Source organism: Aptenodytes forsteri, unplaced genomic scaffold (assembly GCF_000699145.1).
Source record: "Aptenodytes forsteri isolate BGI_AS27 unplaced genomic scaffold, ASM69914v1 Scaffold134, whole genome shotgun sequence".
In the NCBI taxonomy this organism is placed as follows: domain Eukaryota; kingdom Metazoa; phylum Chordata; class Aves; order Sphenisciformes; family Spheniscidae; genus Aptenodytes; species Aptenodytes forsteri.
In genome coordinates this window covers 99039-120133 of record NW_008795694.1, presented here as the reverse complement: position 1 = coordinate 120133, position 21095 = coordinate 99039, and the positions used below count along the sequence as shown (strand labels likewise).

General features: G+C 42.5%; 1 protein-coding gene across 1 annotated transcript in view; it reads left to right on the top strand.

The window, feature by feature from the left end:
• CHAT (choline O-acetyltransferase) overlaps positions 1 to 17671 on the top strand; it is a 31261-nt gene extending 13590 nt beyond the window's left edge. Inside the window, exons 7-14 of the mRNA XM_009282909.1 lie at positions 2021 to 2190; positions 4288 to 4388; positions 4589 to 4717; positions 5869 to 5991; positions 7495 to 7636; positions 10799 to 10861; positions 15268 to 15405; positions 17102 to 17671. Coding sequence (XP_009281184.1) covers positions 2021 to 2190; positions 4288 to 4388; positions 4589 to 4717; positions 5869 to 5991; positions 7495 to 7636; positions 10799 to 10861; positions 15268 to 15405; positions 17102 to 17371 — 1136 coding nt within the window. The 3' untranslated portion in view covers positions 17372 to 17671. The remainder of the gene's footprint in view (positions 1 to 2020; positions 2191 to 4287; positions 4389 to 4588; positions 4718 to 5868; positions 5992 to 7494; positions 7637 to 10798; positions 10862 to 15267; positions 15406 to 17101) is intronic.
• The last annotated feature ends 3424 nt before the right edge of the window (positions 17672 to 21095 follow it).

Below are 21095 nucleotides of genomic sequence, written 5' to 3'. Positions count from 1 at the left end.
AAGAGACCGACCCCACCTCGCTACAACCTCCTTTCAGGTGGTTGTAGAGAGCGATGAGGTCTCCCCTCAGCCTCCTTTTCTCCAGGCTAAACAACCCCAGTTCCCTCAGCCGCTCCTCATCAGACTTGTTCTCCAGACCCCTCACCAGCCTCGTTGCCCTTCTCTGGACACGCTTACATCTGGACATCAGTTACAATCTCCTGGCTCAGGTCCTCGTAGGAGCTGGCAGGAACGCCAGGTGACTTCCCTAGGACTCTGCTTCTGTGGGCAAGGGAAGGCAACACACGATGTCCTCCACCAGCTCCCCACACAGCCTGCCAGAAGTCAGGCTGGCCACCCCCGTCACTCGGGCTGCCAGCGCTCCCTCGCAGGAGCCGCCAGACAGCAATGGAACCTCACCATAACCTGCAAGAGGCCGCAGCTCCCCCTCTTCCTCCTCGGCCACTGCTATCACTTGCCTCTCCTCTTGACACCTTTTTCATTTCTTGCGTATTTGCGCTCTTTTTTACTACACAGCGTCTGGAGGATGAACCTGGATGATAACACGCATCTGGGGTTTTTTCTAGCTCCTCGCTAACCTGTGTTACTCATTTTGGGAAGGTACATTTTTTTTTACTTTGAAAAATGCTGTTCTTTCAGAGTATCAAGCTCCTTTTCATATTTGCAAACATTAAGAGCATGGACATTTTTGAAATGGCTCCATATTTCAAATGCAAATCAGAATCATTTAATTTTAATTTTTTTTTCCATTCTTTCAGCTAAAATCATCTCCTGAATTGAGCACAGGTTTGTTGAACTTAGCACAGACTTGCAAGAAGTTTTGATCAATTTGAATTCATATCTTTAGTTAAGAACTTTCTGAAACACAAACATTTTCACCAAAATCTAGCAAAACCAGCAGATGAAAGCTGATCTGTTAAGAATGGAAGGAATTTTAAGTTGATGTTTGAAATCCCTTTTTCCTTTAATCTTGTTAACAACCATTTAACAGCAATTAATGATGTTATATGCTTTTAAATAAAACAAGTTCTTGTTATAGGTTCCACACTTTTATCCTTTCAGTTAAGAGCTGTATTAAGTGCTCACAATTAAATATTTCCTATGCCTCAAACTGGCCCTCAGAAGCGAACAAACCTTTACCTTCATAATATTTCTGAGTTAAAGAAACTGAGAAAAAAACCCCGCATAAATACACCATAAAGAAGGAGGAGAGCGCTGAGGACGACGTAAAAATAGCTTTTGTAGTCCACCTGTAGAAGCAAGAGTGACAGGATAGGGAAAAGAAATAGAGAAAGAGCGCCAGAAAAAGCCCGTTTTATTCAGCAGTACAGTAGCGACAGGAGGGAAGCGGAATGTGGCAACCCATGGTTTTGGCAATACCATGTTCAAAAACTAAACCTCACGACCTCATCCACAGATGTTTCCTCATGTGATGTAGGCAGTATACCCAGTCCGGGGCTTATTTCTCTAAAGCACAAGAAATGACCAGGGACAGGAGAGAGAAGAGGGTTTTAATACAAGAGCACAAAACCAACATGGGCCCTGCTGCTCCTTGTCCAGAAAAGGGTTTTAATGGGAGAACAGCACAAAACCAGTATTGGAACAGCAGGGCCTGAGCAGAATACTGCAGCAATAGCATGAGCTCTGAAATTCTCTGTTTTCCACCTGTCCTCTCTGTAGCTGTTACATATAAAATAAGTGAGCATTGCTGGCTTTAAGAGGAAAGCAGATCTATTTCATAATATGATTACTTCAGGAAATGAAAGGCAGAAAAAGAAAGTGGATATTATTGAATCATATGAAAGATACACAGCGATATTGCAAAAGTTAACACATGAATGAATGCCTTGGTGTACCGTTTCCTTGCGCTGAGAGGTTCTGCTGTTGGGAGGGCTCTGCAGACGCCAGCTCATTGCAGAGTCAGGGTCAGATCTTCAACGCTCTCCAAGGCAGCAGGGTTCCCCAGCCAGCCCTGCGCCACAGGTAAGAGGATGTGAACATTTCACTTTTTTATCCCCAGACTCTACTAACCGCGACTCTCTTGACATGATTGAACGGTGCATATGCCTGGTGTGCCTGGACAGCCCAAGCGGGGTGGAACTCAATGACACGAACATGGCATTGCAACTGCTACATGGGGGAGGCTACCATAAAAACGGGGCCAATCGTTGGTATGACAAACCTATGCAGGTAAAAACCTTACGGTACTACGATATTACTAGCACGTGGCAAGGGACTCCAGTTGCCCTCGTGGTAGGGACCACTTAGAATCAAGTGGGAGAAAGAGGGGAAGGTGGTGTCAGCATCTGCCAAGGCAGGGTTGGCGTGAGCAGCGCTGCTCCTTGGAAGGCAGGGGAAGCAGACCTACTGCCTTGCCGGCAGCGGGGGGGGCCTTCTCCAACACAGGTGCGCTTTCACCTTCCCTGAAGTTGCCCTTTGCACTTGGGGAGGTAGACAGATACGCAGACATACAGGTAGGTAGACATCTGATTAAAAAAAACGAAAACAAAAAAACAGTACGCATTTAATTGCGCTCAACCAAATGAAAGAAAAATGCTGGACTAGCATCCCAGAACAAAAAAGCAAAGCACAATAGCTTTCTCTGTTTTCTCTTCTCACGCATTTTCCTGACGCCCTAGAAATACTACCGCTTACAATTTAGCATGTGTTTAAGTTAGTATTCCGTTCTCACTTAACAGACTGTTTACTCATTTAATGACATCCTTGTTGAGACTTTCCTGGAAAGTATTGATCTCTCCAGCCTTTTTCCCAATCAGATTTTGATTGTCATATTTGGCAGTGTCGCACTGTTATTTTCACATTTTGCAATAGACCCAGGGTGAAGCAATGTATTAACATCCAACTGTCAACAATGTTGACATCTCATGAAAAATTGAAAAAACCCCTGACTGATGCATTGCTTGCGCAATGCTTGTTGCTCTTGCCATATCTAAGAACAGCAACATGAAAAGAGAAACCACTAATTTCACTTGCGCTGACTTACCCCAGTGCAAATACATTTCAGTAGTCATTCCTGATTTATGCCACTGCAAATGACGTTATTAGCAGGCTCCAGTGCTGTGTTCTTAGAGAACAAACCATTTGTCTGTAGTTAGAATCCTCTGTTATTTTCAGGGCCACTAGTTGAGATGTTTCAAGCAGATGAGAATAAACAAGATTTTGTTTACTATCAGAAGGTAGCAGAAAGCAAATAAATTTGCATAGTATATGGGAGAGCTTCATCTGTTCAGATGTATTCAGGCCAGAAGTAGTTCAAAGGCGAAGAGAAATTCTTAGGGAAAAAAGATCCCATTTTCTTTCCTGGAAACGCAGGTTATGTAGGAAGCCATTCTCGTAGCAGGACTTGTTCTTTCTCTCCATATTCTTCTTCAACTTTGCAGTAAGGCATCAGAAAACGTCCAGGTAAACTTTTTGCATCACACACTTACTCTGTGAAAACCTCATGGGAACCAGGGAGGCAGGACGCGCGTGTGTGATACAAACGCGCAGAGTGAGCTGAGTGGGAGAAGTCCAGCCAAAGACACTTCAAAAGAAGTGGGGGGAGAAGTCCAGAAAAAGGACAGGAACCACGTGAGACGAGTTGCAGTTTTGTCCTAGACATCTGCTTTTGTTTGAGATGCAGAAGTAACCGACTGCATGGGGGTATCACGGAACTACAGTGCAGCAGGTTAAGTGTCACCAGTTATACCATGCGTATGCAATGAAATCAGGAATGAAGACAAGAGGGAAAGGAAGAAAACGCCACCAAAACCCCACAACCAAAAAAAAAAAAAAAAAGGTAAAGAGAAAGCAGGGCAGTAAAACAAGCTATGAAAAAGCTATCAAACAAGGATGGGCTTGCTCATTTGATATGATATTTGTAATAAAATGCGATCCTAAGGGACTTCCCAGATACAGAAGTGGCATTGCCCCCAAATGTGGAAGGAGGACCCCGGCCTGTCTTTCTATTGACGGGTTTTCTCTGCCATAAAGCAGATGCTACATCCGATTTCTGGACTCCAATGGGAGTTGCTAAAATTTACATTCTCGCAGGACTCAGTCCAAAATAGCAGCATGAAAGGGATCCAATGCAACGCCATTCACGGGACAAGAAAGTCCCTGCGATAAGTCACCCACTGACCTGTAAGTCAAGGAAGTTCCTGATATGAGCAATAGGAAAACCACAGGAGAACGACAACATCTTTTGTTAGGTTGCCATCATGGGTAACTTACCCAGAACATGATTTATTCCCTATGTATCTTGCACTTGTTCTTTTCCTTGCTCAGTTTGTGGTAGGAAGAGACGGAGTCTGCGGTACCGTGTGTGAACATTCCCCTTTCGATGGCATCGTACTGGTGCAGTGCACTGAACACTTGCTCAAGCACATGTGAGTCCCCTTTCAGTACAGCTATCGTACTCGCTCCAGCCCCCGGGAAGCCTCTGCCAGTGGCAAATTCCCCCTGATGCACAGGGCCACTAAGACCCATACAACTGTTGGAAACCAGTCATTTACCTGCTAAAAAAAGCAGTGTTTAACAAATAGATTATTCCTGTGACCTTAATGACTTTTCTCTCACATACTGACAGGAAAGAAAGCTCCAAGAAATTAGTCCGAGCTGACTCAGTGAGCGAGCTTCCTGCTCCACGGAGACTAAGGTGGAAATGTTCCCCTGAAATTCAGGCACATTTGGCATCATCAGCAGAAAAACTCCAAAGGTAGAACAGATGCCTCATTTTTCTCAGCAATGGCTGCAAGCTGGGAACTACCCGGCACTGTGAGTGCAGGCATGGGTTTCCTCCTGGAGGGCTCTCCCTGCCCTCCCGCTCCTCCTCATCTTCCCAAGGTGGACATACCTAGCATCTCTTTGCAGGATGGCACCCTTACGGGCTGGAGCTGCTTCGCTGGATTCGGGAATTGCATTAGCATTGTTTTCCTTCCATGTAAATATTAGAAAAGCTAAAGACCACTGGAAAAACAGCTGAGTCCTATTTGCATGGGATGCAAACAGTGCAGGTCCTCTGTTTCTGTGGATGCATTTTATAGGATTGACCTGACTAAAGCCGAAGCCAGGGCAATGGGGATGTGTTTATGGGACAGTAGAATACAACTGGTTTGAATAAACAATTTGAATTCAGGAATGTAATTTGTTTACATCCATGTTGCTCCAACAAAGGTTAGTTCTTCTGACTCTGTTTCCAGACTGTAAAAGATTTGCATGATCTTTGGGGGTGGGGATGGCAGTGAGAGATTTTCTTCCAAATTATTTCATCTCAACACTCGGGCCTGTGATCTCTCTGTAGAGAATTAACACATTGCCTGCGTGATCAGCTGTAAGTATGTCCAGCGTGATTGCATTAGATGAGAACTCGAAGTGGCTAGAAGCATACATGAGAGTATGAAAACATTCAGGATGCAGAGTAATTCCTTTTTGTTTTTAAATAAAGGTAGTAGTCCTCTAAATTGAAGCTTGCAAGGAGCTTACAGCCTTCATCAGGTTTTAAATCCACTCATGTCTCACACTAGTAAATCTCACAGAAATTTGTCAAGAGCAAGGGAGGCCCTGGCTTAGGCTTTTTTTTTTTAAAAAAAAAAAAAAAAAGATGTTTTACTCAAATGAACAGAATGACCCGAGTGCCACAGCTCATGTTAAGGCTGCAGACAACAAGCCCAGTCTAGCACCTGTATGAATAAAAGTTACTAACTAGGAAGACGTGACCAAAGGCTGGGACTGGCTGCAGAGCAGGAGCCCACTCACCTCCGAGAGGGTACAGGCAGAAAATGATCTCTGGGTCTTATCTGCAAATGGAAATGGAACGTGAGATTCTTGCATCTCCCCCTGCAGTAACTGCCTCTGCTTGTTTTCCAGGATAGTAAAAAACCTAGACTTTATCGCCTACAAGTTTGAGAACTATGGAAAGGAGTTCATTAAGAAACAAAAGATTAGCCCAGATGCCTACATTCAAGTAGCACTTCAGCTGGCATTTTACAGGTAAGGTTACAGGTAATTCAAATCATAGGAACAAGCACAAGAGGAGATTCACAATTTGGTTTTTTTATACAGAGGGTCCATTTTCTCCTCAGCACCGAAACAAATGCCTCCTGCATGGAGGTGAGTGATCTTGCCTAATGACCGTAGGTCAGACAAGAGAAATTGCCACCCGGTTCTGAGACGGAGTACTCCTTTCCTTCACTCCCTTTCCCTCTCCTTGCTCTACCTTCCCATCCCCGTGTCCCACACACGCCGTTCCCAGCCAGTACCCTCCCCACAGCTGCCCCTGCCCTTGGCATAGAGAAGAGGGTGAGGGGACGTGGCGGGGAGTGGCAGACAACCCTGCCACCCACAGCAGCAGAAGCAGCCAGGGACTCCAAGTCCCCGGGGCAGAAACACTCCCTTGCCGCTGCGGGTAGCATGGGAGGAACGGTGGCAGTAACCCAGAGCTCACCGCATACGCATCCCCTGCACCGCAGGGAAAAATACTACAGCAGCATATCAGATCAGAGTTCCTACGCAGGAGAGTAACTACTGCCGCTTCCTTCTTCGCAGGCATCCCAAGATTTGATAATATCCTCTAATTTCCATGGTATTATCAAAGTTAAAAGCTCCTCTCTACGTTGTCGGAACAGCTAACGCTCCAGGCTAGAGATTGGTTGCATGGTTTCCTGCAGAACAGCCTATTAGACGAATAATTCTTTATCGTGTCAAATTAAATCCTGAAGTGGTCTTTACCTAGTCAAAACCAGAGATGCCCAACACATTTTGCATACGCCATTAACATCTGTTAAACATCCATTTTGCGTATTCCGTTAACCAAACTCCAACAATGGCCGGGTCCAAGATTTTCATCTGGATCCCAGCCATGATATAAATCCCGTGTATGCAACAAAAACCTTAGGGGACAGTCATGTTCTGAGAGACCTGCTTCAACTGGAAGGCACAGTGGTGCCTGAAGCAACGAGTAGTAGCTGTATACCTGGACCCAAATTAAACCATAGTCTTCACACTCTGTTCTATTTGCTATGTGGGTTTTCATTCCAGCTCACAGTCTCAAATAGCACCCTTCTCCCCTTTTAGTTTTCTATTTTTCATTCACACACAGAGTGCATTTTTTCTTGTTTTAAATAAAACATATTTCACGCCCATAAGTAAATGATTAATTACACAATTATTTTATGATGCGGTACAAATAAAACATTCCTTGAGATCTTTCAGTAAATTTTAGTTTCACTAGCCTTGTTTTTACACAGCAAGTCATTTTTTACTGGCAATGCATAACTAAAATGTATACAGCTGTATGCAGCTCCTCATATTAGAAAGGAGTGAGCATCCGTCTTTTTTAAGTTTCTTATAGAATTCTATCAACATTAAGATGAACACTATGCGAAAAATAAAATCGTGGCTGTAACAATAAAACATACCAAGCCTACATTTCTTTTAAGCTTTATGACTCCTTGAAAAGAATTATTCTTTGTTTTTCTTACTTCATTCTCTCAGATGCCACAGGAGACTTGTCCCTACCTACGAAAGTGCTTCCATACGCCGATTTGACGAGGGCAGAGTCGACAACATTAGGTCTGCTACCTTGGAAGCATTTGCTTTTGTAAAAGCAATGACTGATGACAAGAGAGCTCTATCGGTATGTTGGTCTGTCTCCCTCTGCCTTCTTTGGCAAAACACTAAGCAAATAGTGCATTCATGATCCCCAGTCTCTCGCTTTTTAACTGTTAACCGAGAACATAAAGGCACAGGGCAGGGTAGCAAGCCTTACACGATTTTGCTTTTCGTGCAAACCAACCATTAAGCTAAATATAAATATTTCCTTATTTTTATTTAAGCATCCAAAAGATTCAGAGGTGCCTAAACATGACATTATAAGAAACAAACCATCTGATCTTAGTCTTAGCACTGTCTTCTGAACGATCTATCATCAGATCCAAATTCTGCTCCCTGGAGAGATCGAGGCTGAACATGCAAAGTTCAGGATCATTATACTGCCACACCAGGGGAACTGCCTGGCAGGTCCCCTCCAGTAGACAGCTCTGCTGCAGACTGCAATGCGTGAAGTGATATAATTCACGTGCTTTGATTTTTGGATAAGGTGGATATATTCTGGCTGATCTTTTTGGTTTTAAAGGTATGTTTCTACCAAATAGACTTAGGTTTATAGGATCCTCAAGGGGGCTGAACCTTCACGATGAAAAAACTTCATCAAGCTAATAAAACAACTCTCCGAACTGTCCTGACATCATCCTGCAAAAAGAAAAACTAAATTGCCTTTCTTTGAGACACCACCATCTGTTTGCCAGAAGCATGAGTACTGTACATAGTAGATGGGGATGCAAAGAGGTACAGCTGAGACAGCTGAGACTATAGCTGCACAGACAGCTTTGGGCACTGTCCCTCCCGCCATCCCCGGAGAGCCTCCCTCAACGTCTCTCTGTGTGCCACTTCCACCCACTGCACTTCGCAGCTGTCCAGGGAATTTCCAGGTAGCTGTTTAGATGCAAAACGCTGCCACAACGTAGATTATTTCGCACAGTAAGCCCACTCCAGTGGCAACAGCCCACATGACTGTTCTTTAGAATCTAGCATGGCATTGCTAGAAGTATTGCTGGGCTGTAGATTAAGTGTAAACTAATGAAATATTGTGCACCAAGCTCTAATGTCCCAGAGGATGAGGCAAATTTGCCCAGGTAAGTGCTCTGTTCCTCCACTGCTTCTTCAATCTCCTTAAGGTTACCGTGCCCAGAATTTAGCTCATGAGGAACAAGACTCAAGTAAGTTCCATGTTAAAATGATAACTCAAAGGAAACCTGAAGTAATTCCCTACGCTGAGTGGGTAATTCAAGGCAGATTATGACCATACTATTACACTTAACAGTGACTACCATACCATAGACAAGAAGAGGCTGTTGTTATTTGCTGTCAGTGTCCTGTCTGACAACATGGTTCTTAATTGTATTTCATTAGCATCTAATGAATGCTGTCACCTGTGCATACCTTCCCCTCCACACTTGGGTGCTCAGCACACCCCCAGCCCCAACACACATTGCTGCAGGCTGACTGTACTCCTAGGAGGAGCCAGCCTGCTCCTAGCACGTTGTTTTGCCAGATCCTTCTTGTTCCCTCCAACAATCTCTTCCTACCTTCCTTCTTCCAACACTTACTGACTTCTGCAGCTCTCCCAAAGCTTCAGCGTTTCTCACTGTTTTACCACCCAAATCTGAGATTGTGCCCACCTTTCACAGCATCCTAAACTGTATTGCTTCGCAGAAGCAAGCAGAATGCCATGCCTGTCTAGAGTGAGCTTGGTCTCAGCCCCCAAATCTTTATATTGCATGCCTTGGCAGAACCGAATAGGGAGAATAATGGTTTCATTCCCCCTGAAAAACCTGCAATCATAACGCAAAGCAATCCACTGATAGCTTTCCTGGCTTCTTGCCCACTGAGACGTGCAAAGGACATTTAAACGGGTCTGTGATTGTTCTTTCCCACAAACTTTCAGAAATCTTTGTTTTTACGTGAACATCTTTCAGTTCAAAACCATATATATTGTTATCACAGAATCATTAGGAACAAAATTCACTTAACGCAACCCTATTCCAAGGTGATTTCTTTAGCCCTACAGATTGCCTCTGGATGTGAAGGGGTTAATTCTATTTTTTGGTCAGAGAGATGAATCACTTGGTTTAGGTAGCCCTGAACTCCCCAAAATATTGTTTGTTAACAGCCATTAATCCACATCGAATTAAAAACAGTTTTCTATCTGATGCTAATAAAAGTGATCTTCAAACGATGGCTTGAACAGTCACCAAAGATTGATCGAGTTGGATTGATTCTCTAGCAGGAGAAATATCTCATGCATTTGACACTTGCTGTAAGAGAAGCAGCAACTGACACTGCAGAGATTGCTGAATAGCTGTAAATTCATCAGATTTAAAGACTGCATTTGGTAATTTAATCTGTATAAGGGGTCTAAGGCCTAGCTCTGGCCCTATGAAAAAATATCAGACTCTGTACTTTGAAGGTCCCTGATGGTGGCCTTGAATTGCTCCTAAAATGAATTCTTTGTTCAAAAGATCATTCATCGTCCATAGGAGCTGAAGGTTCCCTGTTTATCTGGAGACCTGGTCATTTCTGGCTGTTTCAGGGTCTCCCAAAGTTGCAGTGTCGGACTTGATGTACAGCAGGGCAGCACTTCTTAGGATTGTTCCCTTAATATAAAAGGCTGCCATTTGACAGGAGTCAAAATTTACTAGCTTGTTATCTGAAATGTGAGGCATCTGTGGATAGTAGAGCAGCCTTGGAAAATTCTAGATGCCCTTTCACACAGGGGAGTAATTTTTTGACCAGCTAGTAAAATATCAGTAATGGCTTTCATTAATATCACTGTCATTGTCTAGATAAACCATTCCGGAGAAGATATACTGCCTGGCTGTTTTGAAAACACTGAATTACACTAGGCAGTTATTCTCCCTCCTTCAAATGGAGTGATTCAATTAGTAATAATCTACACCCACAAAATCCATGGAAGGAATCCATGAAAGAAACTGCAAGTCTTTCCTTGACTTCAAACAAACCACCGCCGATAAGCCTGTTCAAGCCTTGCACACCAGGCACCGTTGCTGATCAGGACATTGAATCCCTATGGCTTTTCATTTAGAAAGAGTACTTGCACCCGAGCCAGGAGCAAAGGACATTTGAGAGTGCTTGCTGTTTGGCTGCTGGTTAATTGATGGACGATGCTATTTCTTTGAGAGTTTATTCAATAATAGGTATTTTTTGATTCTTCCAACAGGCTTCTGAGAAGATGCAGAGATTTAAGGATGCAATTGCAGCTCAGACTAATTACACTATTCTGGTAAGTAAACCACCGCTTTGTCTGAATAAGTTAGTTAGTTTTTTCAAGAAAAGTATGAAGATACAATCATTAACTATTTGAGCACCAGAAAACGTAGACATCTCTAAATAGGAAAGTGCCTGCTATGTCACACCTATGAAAATTTCTGATGATGCAAACACCCTCCAAATAGACATATTCAACTAACCTCACCTTAAAAACCACTTCCTGGAAAGCAAAGTAACAAAATTCTGCATTAGACATCAGTGGCAAGACCATCAGTCTTGGGCGTTAGCTCTCCTATCTAGAACTGTTATGGAACATGACACTCTGTATTCAACATATTAATGCGGAATATGCATCTGTGAAACGTTTATGATTTGTATCTGTGTCATAATTAGGAGACCCAGACACGAATTAGGATTCCACTGTTTGGTGCTGTGCAAATTAACAATTCAAAAATGGCCTCCATCTTAAAGAGCTTGCAATCAAAATTTAATAAAGGGATTTTTTTATATATATTGAAAGGTTTGCAAGGAGGAACAGTAGCCAGATGAAATAAGCCTTTATTCTGAGTGCTCTGTGAAATGCAACATGAAATGTTAGCCGTGCAGATAGCCAAGAAGTGGCAAGGACAGCTGAGAGCCTTAGCAGGATGAGAAGTAAGCAAGGCTTAAAAGCAACCAATTTAACTGCTGTGTAACACGCATGAGAAGTAGAACTTCAACTGCAAAATCCAGATCCCTCAAATTTACAGGTATTTAGACCCATAAGCGATGAAGTTACAGATAAGCTCGACAGCTGTAACATGTCAGGAACTCTTTTTTCCCCCTAAAACGAACTATTTCTGCATTTTCTTATGTTCCTCTTCCCTAAAGGAGAGAGGTCCTTATCTGGGACCTGATCCTCAGGTGGACTGGTATTCCAAAGTGCCATTTCTAATAAAGGCCATTAACAATGAGCGAACGATTATAGTAAGCTCTCTTTTAAAGACCTGAATGCAGTGTCTAATAAAAGGAAGACATGCCCTCCAGTGAAGAAATCAGTGTAGTATCAAATACAACTCATTTTCTGTTGATCAAAAATGAGACAATTCAGCCTGGGTAATGCTCTACATTCCACTGTGCCAAGACAAAGCACAGACTTACTTGCTCTACAAACAACTTAGTCAAACCACTCATGAAATTAATAACTGTTAATAACCAGCTACGTTAAGTGAATTTGCTACCTATGGTTTTGCCTCAGACCATTGCCTAACAAACCCACATTGCTGATTACTGTTTAAATACTCGTAATATTCAATAAATCATTCACTTCCAGAGGTGGTTTCAAAGGTATACGCAGACCACTGGAGAGGTGAAGTGTTGCTTTCAGGCAGGATTTGCTCCTAAGACTGTGAAACAAAAGAAGCAGGGAAGAAAAAATGGTTTGGGGTTTCAAGCGTTGTGCTGGGAACCCACATCTTAGAAGCTGAGACTCCACGTCATCTCTAAAGCAGCGGCAAGTCTTACTTCAGGGGAACTGTCTCACCTGACCCATCTCGGGGTAATCTCACAGCAAACACAACATACTGTAGGTCTACTAGGTCACAACCAGTGGAATTTCTGTACACAGCTCTTTAAAAAAAAAGAAAAAAAAAATTCCATTAAATCCCCCCTCCAAGTCATTTCAGTTCCAGAAACTGTTACAAAATTCAGCCTCCAGTGTAGCTCATGGGAAAATATTAAAATCGCCATCAGAAAATTAATTTATCTTTAAATTTAAAAAGGTCTCCAGGTATTTCTACTGACCAAGCTGCCCTTTCTTTCTCAGAATAGCAGAACATAATTGTTGTGCCTTTAAACTGTGGGCAAGACTTACATGGTCTGACTAAATCATGTGTAACAGACTGAAATGTAATAGCTCCTAAGAAAAACAAAGAAATCTACTTCATAAAACAAAAAGCAATTTAATGATTTTATTTCCCCTTGTTAGGGCTTACTAGTAGCATTGCTATCTTAAATGTGGAGCTCTAAAATTCAATTTAGCACAGTTTTTTCCTATGCGTTGACTCACAGTTTATTTCGTTAGCCTGTCTCGGCCTCTCTTCAGACATGACATTGATTTATGTTGCAAAAATGTCATTGCTAACAGCCTTATAAATCTTGTGTGAGAGCAAAATATTTCCTTTGATTATCAAGTCCGTTTCCCTCTATGGGAAGAACAGCGTAAACGCTGCCCTGATGTATGCTACTTTTCTGCAAGCATCCTTGCTCCGTCTGGGCTGGTGGACAAACAGCCCCTTTACCGATGGGTGCCTACTCCTTAATAAACCAGACAAGATTATGCACTCCCGGCCCCCTGCTTCAGGCACTTAGTGGTTAAAATAAGTGTTGTTCGTCTGTGGGGTTTTTTTAATTCTCCCCTTAAGAGGAAAACCAAGCTTGTGCTCTTTTTTAAATCCTGCCTTCTCTCAGGTTGCTTGTTTCGCTCGTTACAAGGGGCCTGTGCCACGGGGCTATCAGTTCTGCTCTCAGTGTAGTACGACGTGCCTTGTTCAGCATCCCCTTCCTACGTGACTTCAGCCTGGTACCGGGGATGAGCTACAGCTCAGTCCTCATAATCAATGCTCTTACCAGCTAGAATAAACCTAGACTGAAGGATTCTAAACGCACGTTTTAATCTGAGGCAAATCCTGCCTGGCTGCAACAGCTCAGTGCTGTTCTTCAGATGCCAAAATTTTGATTTGGTTTCCTAAAGAAACAAAACTCTGTAATTATCCTGTCTGCCCATCTCCCACTACTGACTTTTGATCCTGTTAGCCATCTTCAGTCACATTTGCCAGCAGGACAAAGACCTTAAAGCTAATAAATTCCCTAAGCCTGTAGCATTAGAATCATAGAATCACAGAATAGTCTGGGTTGGAAGGGACCTCTAAAGGTCATCTCGTCCAACCCCCCTGCCATGGGCAGGGACATCCTCAACTAGATCAGGTTGCTCAGAGCCCCGTCCAGCCTGACCTGGAATGTTTCCAGGGATGGGGCATCCCCCACCTCTCGGGGCAACCTGGGCCAGTGCTTCACCACCCTCAGCGTAAACAATGTCTTCCTTAGATCTAGTCTAAATCTACCCCCCTTTCGTTTAAAGCCATTCCCCCTTGTCCTGTCGCAAAAGGCCCTGCTAAAAAGTCTGCCACCATCTTTTTTATAAGCCCCCTTTAAGTACTGATGGGCTGCAATAAGGTCTCCCCGGAGCCTTCTCTCCTCCAGGCTGGTAGGTATTAGGTATTATTAGGTAGCTGGATAGAGCAGAGAGACCCAAGCATAGCAAGCTCATGGCAGAAAGACTTACTGCAGGCTCAGCAGTAGTTCTTGTGAGCTGGCTCGCTGGCCACCAGTGCTGCTAACGTTCAGCCACTGCACATGCTGCCGATCACCTCGGCTGTAACCACGAGAGAGGAGAGGAAACTGGGGACATTCGGGAGCAGGGTTTGGGGGCCGGCATGGCTGGTTCTGCGCTGGGGATGATGGTGAGTGGGGACAGGGGCAAGCAGGATGGCAAGTAGACTGCTCTAGGTCTCTCGCTTGTCAAGCACATTGTTCTCCTTTGTTAAGCGCCGTTTAATTTGTTTCTAGACTCATGGTGCCTGGACTACGGTACCATCCAGCTATGCTGTCCTACACTTACTGTTTCCAATTGCCTCATTAGAGTGAGGGCTAAAGTAAGGGCTGCCCCTGAGATAATCCAGCTCTGCAACGATGCCAGCACCGGGGGAGGGGGAGGGAACTGGGATATTTGAGCAGTGAATTAAATTGAGAAGGCATCTGTGTCCCTAATCTCAGTCTTCTCAAGTGGTGGGGTATGCTAGTAGATCTGTGACAGATCACTGGTAAATCTCTCTGTTATTCTCTGATCACTGTTAAGTCTGTTGCAGACGTCTACCAGATCTTTGGATATAAATTCTATGGAATAACACATGCTTTACCTGCCAGAGTCAGACACAGGCAGCAAGGCAATGAAAGATTAATTTGTTCCAATTTGGAGGTGGTTTGGAGCCTCTTATGTTGAAATATAATCCAAGTGACGCACAGGAAATTCCAAAACACACTTAGAGATTTCTGGTGTCCCATACGCTCCCCTCAGCAGCTTTGGAAGCCCAGCCCATGATATTCAGCTCTGAGAGATGGTGAACACCCAGAACGCCAGATAACTTCAGCACATAATACATCTCAAGACCATCTCCTTCCGAATTTTTATATCTTCAGAGCACCATATGAATTTCTAGTTACTGATCATCAGCAAAGTACGTACTCAGAGTAATAGCTGAACATTACAGGCGTTACCTCACTCAAACCAAGTTCAACTCTGACCAGAAAACAAGGCAGTAACAGCCAAGAAAATGTCTCCATACTCAGTTAAATGCTGGTGTCTTATCATGTTGTACACAGGCTATTACTGGAATGGCAATAGACAATCATCTGCTAGGGCTCAGAGAGGTGGCACGGGAACACATCAAGGAACTGCCAGAGATATTTACGGATGAGACATATTTGACAAGCAATCGATTCATCCTCTCGACCAGCCAGGTGAGTTTCTCCTGTTCACTGGTCTTGCTAAGCAAAGGCTAATTCATTTGTGTTCTGCCAGACCTTGTAGCTCACAGAGAAAACGATGTATTAAAAAAAAAAAAAAAAAAAAGAGCTGATACTATCGAGAAGTCTGCAAAGTTCTCCAGATTTTTAATCCAGTTCTGGTTCATTCCACAAAATCAGCACAGTAAATACCAACTGAAGTTATCACTTCCCTTGCAACAGCCCAAAGCCCTTCCTGGAAATGCACACAAACAAACTCAGTAAAATTTGTATGAGGGCTCAGTGTTTCCTCACTTTCCAAACGACCTATCTCCCCATTCCCTTTCTTCTCCTCCTTCCCCTAAGGTGACAGTTCTAGTGGGAATTCTTTAGTCCAGTGACAGTACAGCCACAAGCCAGACAGGCTGCCACTCTGAGAAACAAAAGCCAAGAGCCATGAGGCAATTTTACTCTTAAAAGTAGCTGCGTTTGAAATCTTCGAGAGCCTTCAGTTACTCGGTGTAAGACTGCAGCCTCTGCAGGCGTGCATCTTGGATTTACAGACATTTTACAGACATTTACGGATTTACAGTTATTTGCAACTATATTAAGATACTCTAAGAGTCAACATTTCCTACATTTAACGTCCTGAATAAGGAAACATCTTTATAGCACGCAGCCTAAAAATTAAATGTTTCATTGCATATAGTAGCAGTCCTCATGAAAGAAGAAATCTATGTAGGAATTCATTTACTGAAGCACTAACCCAACTGCACTGATTGGAACTATGCAACAAAAGAGACTCATAACATCATGCTACAGCGTAAAACCTTAAGAAGTAATTTGATCTTTCCATAACGTTTGTAGGCTTTCAGACGTGAGTGAATGTAACCAACATACTACTACATAAATTCTCCAAGAAACTATCCATGAGCAAAGAGTGCTTCTGAATAGCTTTATGGCCTTCGGCTGTTGCACAGCAAATTTATCTGACAATTCTATGGCTCTATTAGCAGGACTAATGGCTTGTTCTGCACCATTAAAGAGGCAAACGTCATTTGTGAAGGCCCATGTACACAAAGTCTGAAACAGATTTCTAACTCATCTTTTATTCTCTGCAGTAGAAAGTGTTTCACTCCTGTATGTTGCCATGATTAAACTGAGGTGTAACAGAAACGTAACATCTAGATGCATTAAAATACGTTTTTATACAGCATCACAATTACAAATTATTATTAGAAATGGACAATACTACTTTCCATAATTGATTACAGTCTTCACATTACAAGTTTAACATAACCTTAAGATAACCTTAAGAAATTAAAAACCTTAAGAAATTAAAAACCTTAGTGAAGTTTTATGTATCAGAATTACATACAGCCTTAAAAATTCCGTATCTATCAGTAACAAAGCTCATAGCTCTTGAAGATCTGTATAAAGTGAGCAAAGAAATGCATTATATCCACTTCAAATTATACCAGTTTTCAAACGCTGGCAAACAAACAGAGCAACCAAATTCTATGCTGAGATCAGCTTTTACCTTCCAAGTGTCAGCTCCAGGTCTGGACTTCTGAAGGAAGTGATATTCTACAAGGGGGATTCACCACATTTCCAGCATTTGTAGCATTTATCCTTTTCCTCATTCCTAACCCACCGATTTCGGGTGCCCTGATTAATCAGAGATCACTCCTTACCTTCTCCCTGCAACCAGGTTCCAACTACTACGGAAATGTTCTGCTGCTATGGGCCCGTGGTGCCCAATGGTTACGGGGCATGTTATAACCCTCAGCCAGAGCATATATTATTCTGCGTCTCAAGCTTTAAAGACTGTAAAGAAACCTCCTCAGACATGTTTGCAAAAGCTGTGGAAGAAAGCCTCCTAGAAATGAGAGATCTGTGCAGCAAGTGCAACTCTACTATGGCAAAGCCACTTGCTAAACAAGAAGCAGCCCCGCAGCTGCAGAGTGACCGCAAACTCTGAGGCTGTGGGAATTACTCTCCTGAATTCACCTTATGAAACAATGACGTAGTTGTTCAAAGGCAAGATAGTACTAGTAATATATTAGCGTAGAACCAAAATGTCATTTGTTTTACATTGTTGCCAACGTTTAAAACGCTGTAAGTACTAAATCTGCCATTTCTCGCTTGAGAGTCGGCAAAAAAGGTTCGGTCTCACTGGCTGCGATGAAGGAGGAGGTAATACGAGCATGTGTTGTGCTACCATTTCTAACCATAATCAACTTAGGCCATTTTATCACCTAAAAAATCGAGTAAGTTTGTATATGACATAAATTAAATACTAAGGCACACCAATTAATTAATATCCCCTGCAAGTAGTTCTAAAATATTCACATCTATTCCTGCAAGATTTGCATGTAAAGGAAAAAAAAAGAAATTTCCCCTATTGGGAATGTTGAGAATAACATTGTAAATAATAGGCTGAGGCCATTAAATCTTGCAAATTTACATGAAGAGTATTTAATACCACCATGCTATTTCCTACATAAGAAAAGCAGATTATTTTTAAGAGTGGCCGCTGTGTATTTCCACAAACAGAGTTTGGGAAGATTATACTAGTGTTTGCATGTTCCCCCAATTCAAAAGTGCTGCAGAAATAATTTCGCCTTTATTCTGGTTTGCACTGGCCTCCAGCACAGTCCCATTCCGAAAGCAGCGTATTGGAGGTAAGATCCATCACAGAGAACTGGGAGAATTTTGTCTGTAATAAATTGACGTAATTATTTCTTTCTATCAGTGAGCAAAATCCAGTCTTGACAGAGAGGCAAAGCACAAAGCGTAAGTGCAATTCAATCCTACTTAAGACCTTTTTTGTTTGCACAAGAATGAATTTAGTCATTGTGACTAGCAGGAGCGTGTATGCAACCACACAAAATCAAAGAGCAATAAATAGCTAGAATGAAGAGGCAAACTTGCAATATAAGGAAGTCTCCAAGCTAGAGCTATAAATACCAGTTTAAGAGTACTGGTACTCATATCAGCTTTGCATCATCCCACTTGGGAGGGATTTATATTTTTAATAGTAGATGTAGGGTATCATATTCTGCAATATACAGTAAATTCAATCAGGAAAATAATACAGTATCTGGTAATTCCCATATTCTGCGAGTGTTATCCTGAGGGTTTTCTCATTATGTCTTTCATTCCCTACAAATCCTTCCAAGGACTGATGTTTTCAGTTACCTTCTCTCAAGCTCAAATATGTTGCCTTGCTTCGAGGTGTTCAGTCATCATCGTTAGACCACAACTTGCTCACTGACTAAAGACACTTACTTACTAACTCCAGCGCGGGCCCCTTGCTAGGCAAGCTGGAGCGCGCTCGGCAGCACCGCTTATTTGCCTGTGGGGAAGCGGAGACATTTCTTCTTCCTTTGTAGACTGAGCAATCACGTGCTTAAGTACTCTCAAGCCTAAAAGCAGGAGAACAGATTTATTACAATAAACTAGAAGCGCAGATACGTTTCTGTCTAAGAACTCTAGATACAGAGTCAGTAGCTTATACGTGTCCGTGCTTCTTTTGCTGCCTCTTCGGAGTTGCATACATGCAGTTGAGCAGTCTGCTGGATAAAGGCTGTCCACAGCCCCAGGTGTGAAAGCACAGTGGGCCCGATAATCAATCGGAGCAAGCCAGCTATGTTGGAGCAAATCAATTGATTTACAGTGATTGAGAGCTGGGCTCATTTTTTTTTAAAGTTAATGCGTTCATTTAAAAATATGTATGTTTCATTACTCCGAGAGCTGTGGTTCAAACCAAAGATGAAATCTATTTTTTAGATTATATAAATAATATTATGGCATAAAAGCTGCCCCAAAGTTAAAGTGTAAAAAAAATAAAGAAAAAAAAAAATCAAGAAAACTGTTACACAAACCAAATGTTCACTTAATGAATATACGGTTCAAAATATGACTTTAAATTGTTCCTATACTATAATTATGCAAATTACTTTGAAACATTCCCAGTAATTTTGCTTTGTTCTGTCTCATGTCACTACAAAGGCATTCTGCGTTTTTAACACAAATGTAGCACTATAATCTCCAGATTTTTTCACAGAATTATATGTTTAGAATGATAACCATATTTTAAGTGTATAAAAATGCTGTGAATAGTTGATTATTTATTAATTTGCTTCTAATGAAATACATAATTTTATTTTGTATTCCTAGTTCCATAGGTACTGATATTTATTTGCAAACATTACCTGTGTTTTCATTTTACTTTTTTGACTGGAATTTTAACAGTAGCTCAGACACTGCGCTCACCACACAGTCACCGAGAATTCAGGCAGAAACTACAACCACACCTGAAATTTTATACCACTTCATCATTAGGAGCCCCTTACTTGCCTACAGCTGCCGTAACAGGTGTTTTGGATTTCTCCAACACTGGAAAATACTGGTGGTGGAAAATACCGACACCGTGTTTTTACTCGAGGAAGAAACCGGTGACCACCCATCCTTCCTATTTATTTAGCTAGCCGTTCCGTACTTGTGCCTCAGGTACTCACTGAGCTGGTGCCTGAATACCTGAGACGAGCAGCTTCAACGAACTCGGTCCCTCCAGAGGAAGGCATTTGCCTACGTGCTTAACCTTAGCCGTTACCCCTGCTAAAAGTAGTATCTGCAAAGTACCTGACTTTGTTCAAGAAACTTCAGACGCAGTTCAGGCATGTTTAAATCGGAGAGTCCCGATTAAATTACAGATGGATAAAATTCACAGCACAGGGCGTTACAAACTTCTCCGTTTGCCAGCAGGAGCTTCATACGGGACCGCGCTGCTTCTCAGTTAAGAGAATCCCCTACACCTATGTGGTATGAGCCCATGCTGCAGCTGCGTCTATTAAGGGTGTCAGGAAATAGGTAGTTTTCTTAGGTACTTACTCAAAATTATTTGTATTATGCAAACGAAGTTCTCTTCTGAAGTTTAAAAATACACAATCTGTGCACACGCACTTATGGAAATCAAATGCGAAGCTTTTAAAATGTTTCCAACCAGAAAACTATGGAATAGATTGTTCATCATAAAAAGGGGGAAAATCTCGATTGACACACTACGTGTAATTACATTAACCCAACAAGTGGCAATGATTTAGTGAGACCCCTTGGCGGGACCCGGGACACACAAACCCCCTGCAAGAGAATTTTAAGAAGGTAATTGTTTCACTCCCTCCGTAGGTGTACACCCACGTACACGCGGTATTGCGATGTAGAAATTAAAGAGCCAGTTTTTGTGTACTTCTGTATTCACAGTGAACAAAAGCGAAAGAAACTCGAGTTCAGAACAGTGGTGTTTGGGGGGGGGTAAGAACCGGACCTCACTCCCCCGAGCGCTGTCAAAGCCCCCCGTGCGGTCTGTAATTAAGCAAGACAGGGTTGTGACAACACAGCTGAACTCCGTCTGGCGTACGAGTTGCAGAAGACATGAAAATATTTTAGCGATACTTTTATTTTTATAAGATAGTATAGATTTATGACCAATGTAAATGTGTATTTATAGCACATTTTGTTTCTGTTTTGTGCTCTACTGAAATATATTTATCTCTCTATATTAATATCTACCACCCCAAGTGTACGCTGGTACCACGAATTCAGCTTATTTAAAGACGGAGTTCCGCACCCCCAATAAAAACTACCAGAGGAAAGCTCTTGTCGCCTTTTTGTGCCAGGCGGCCCCCGGCCCCGCGAGCCCG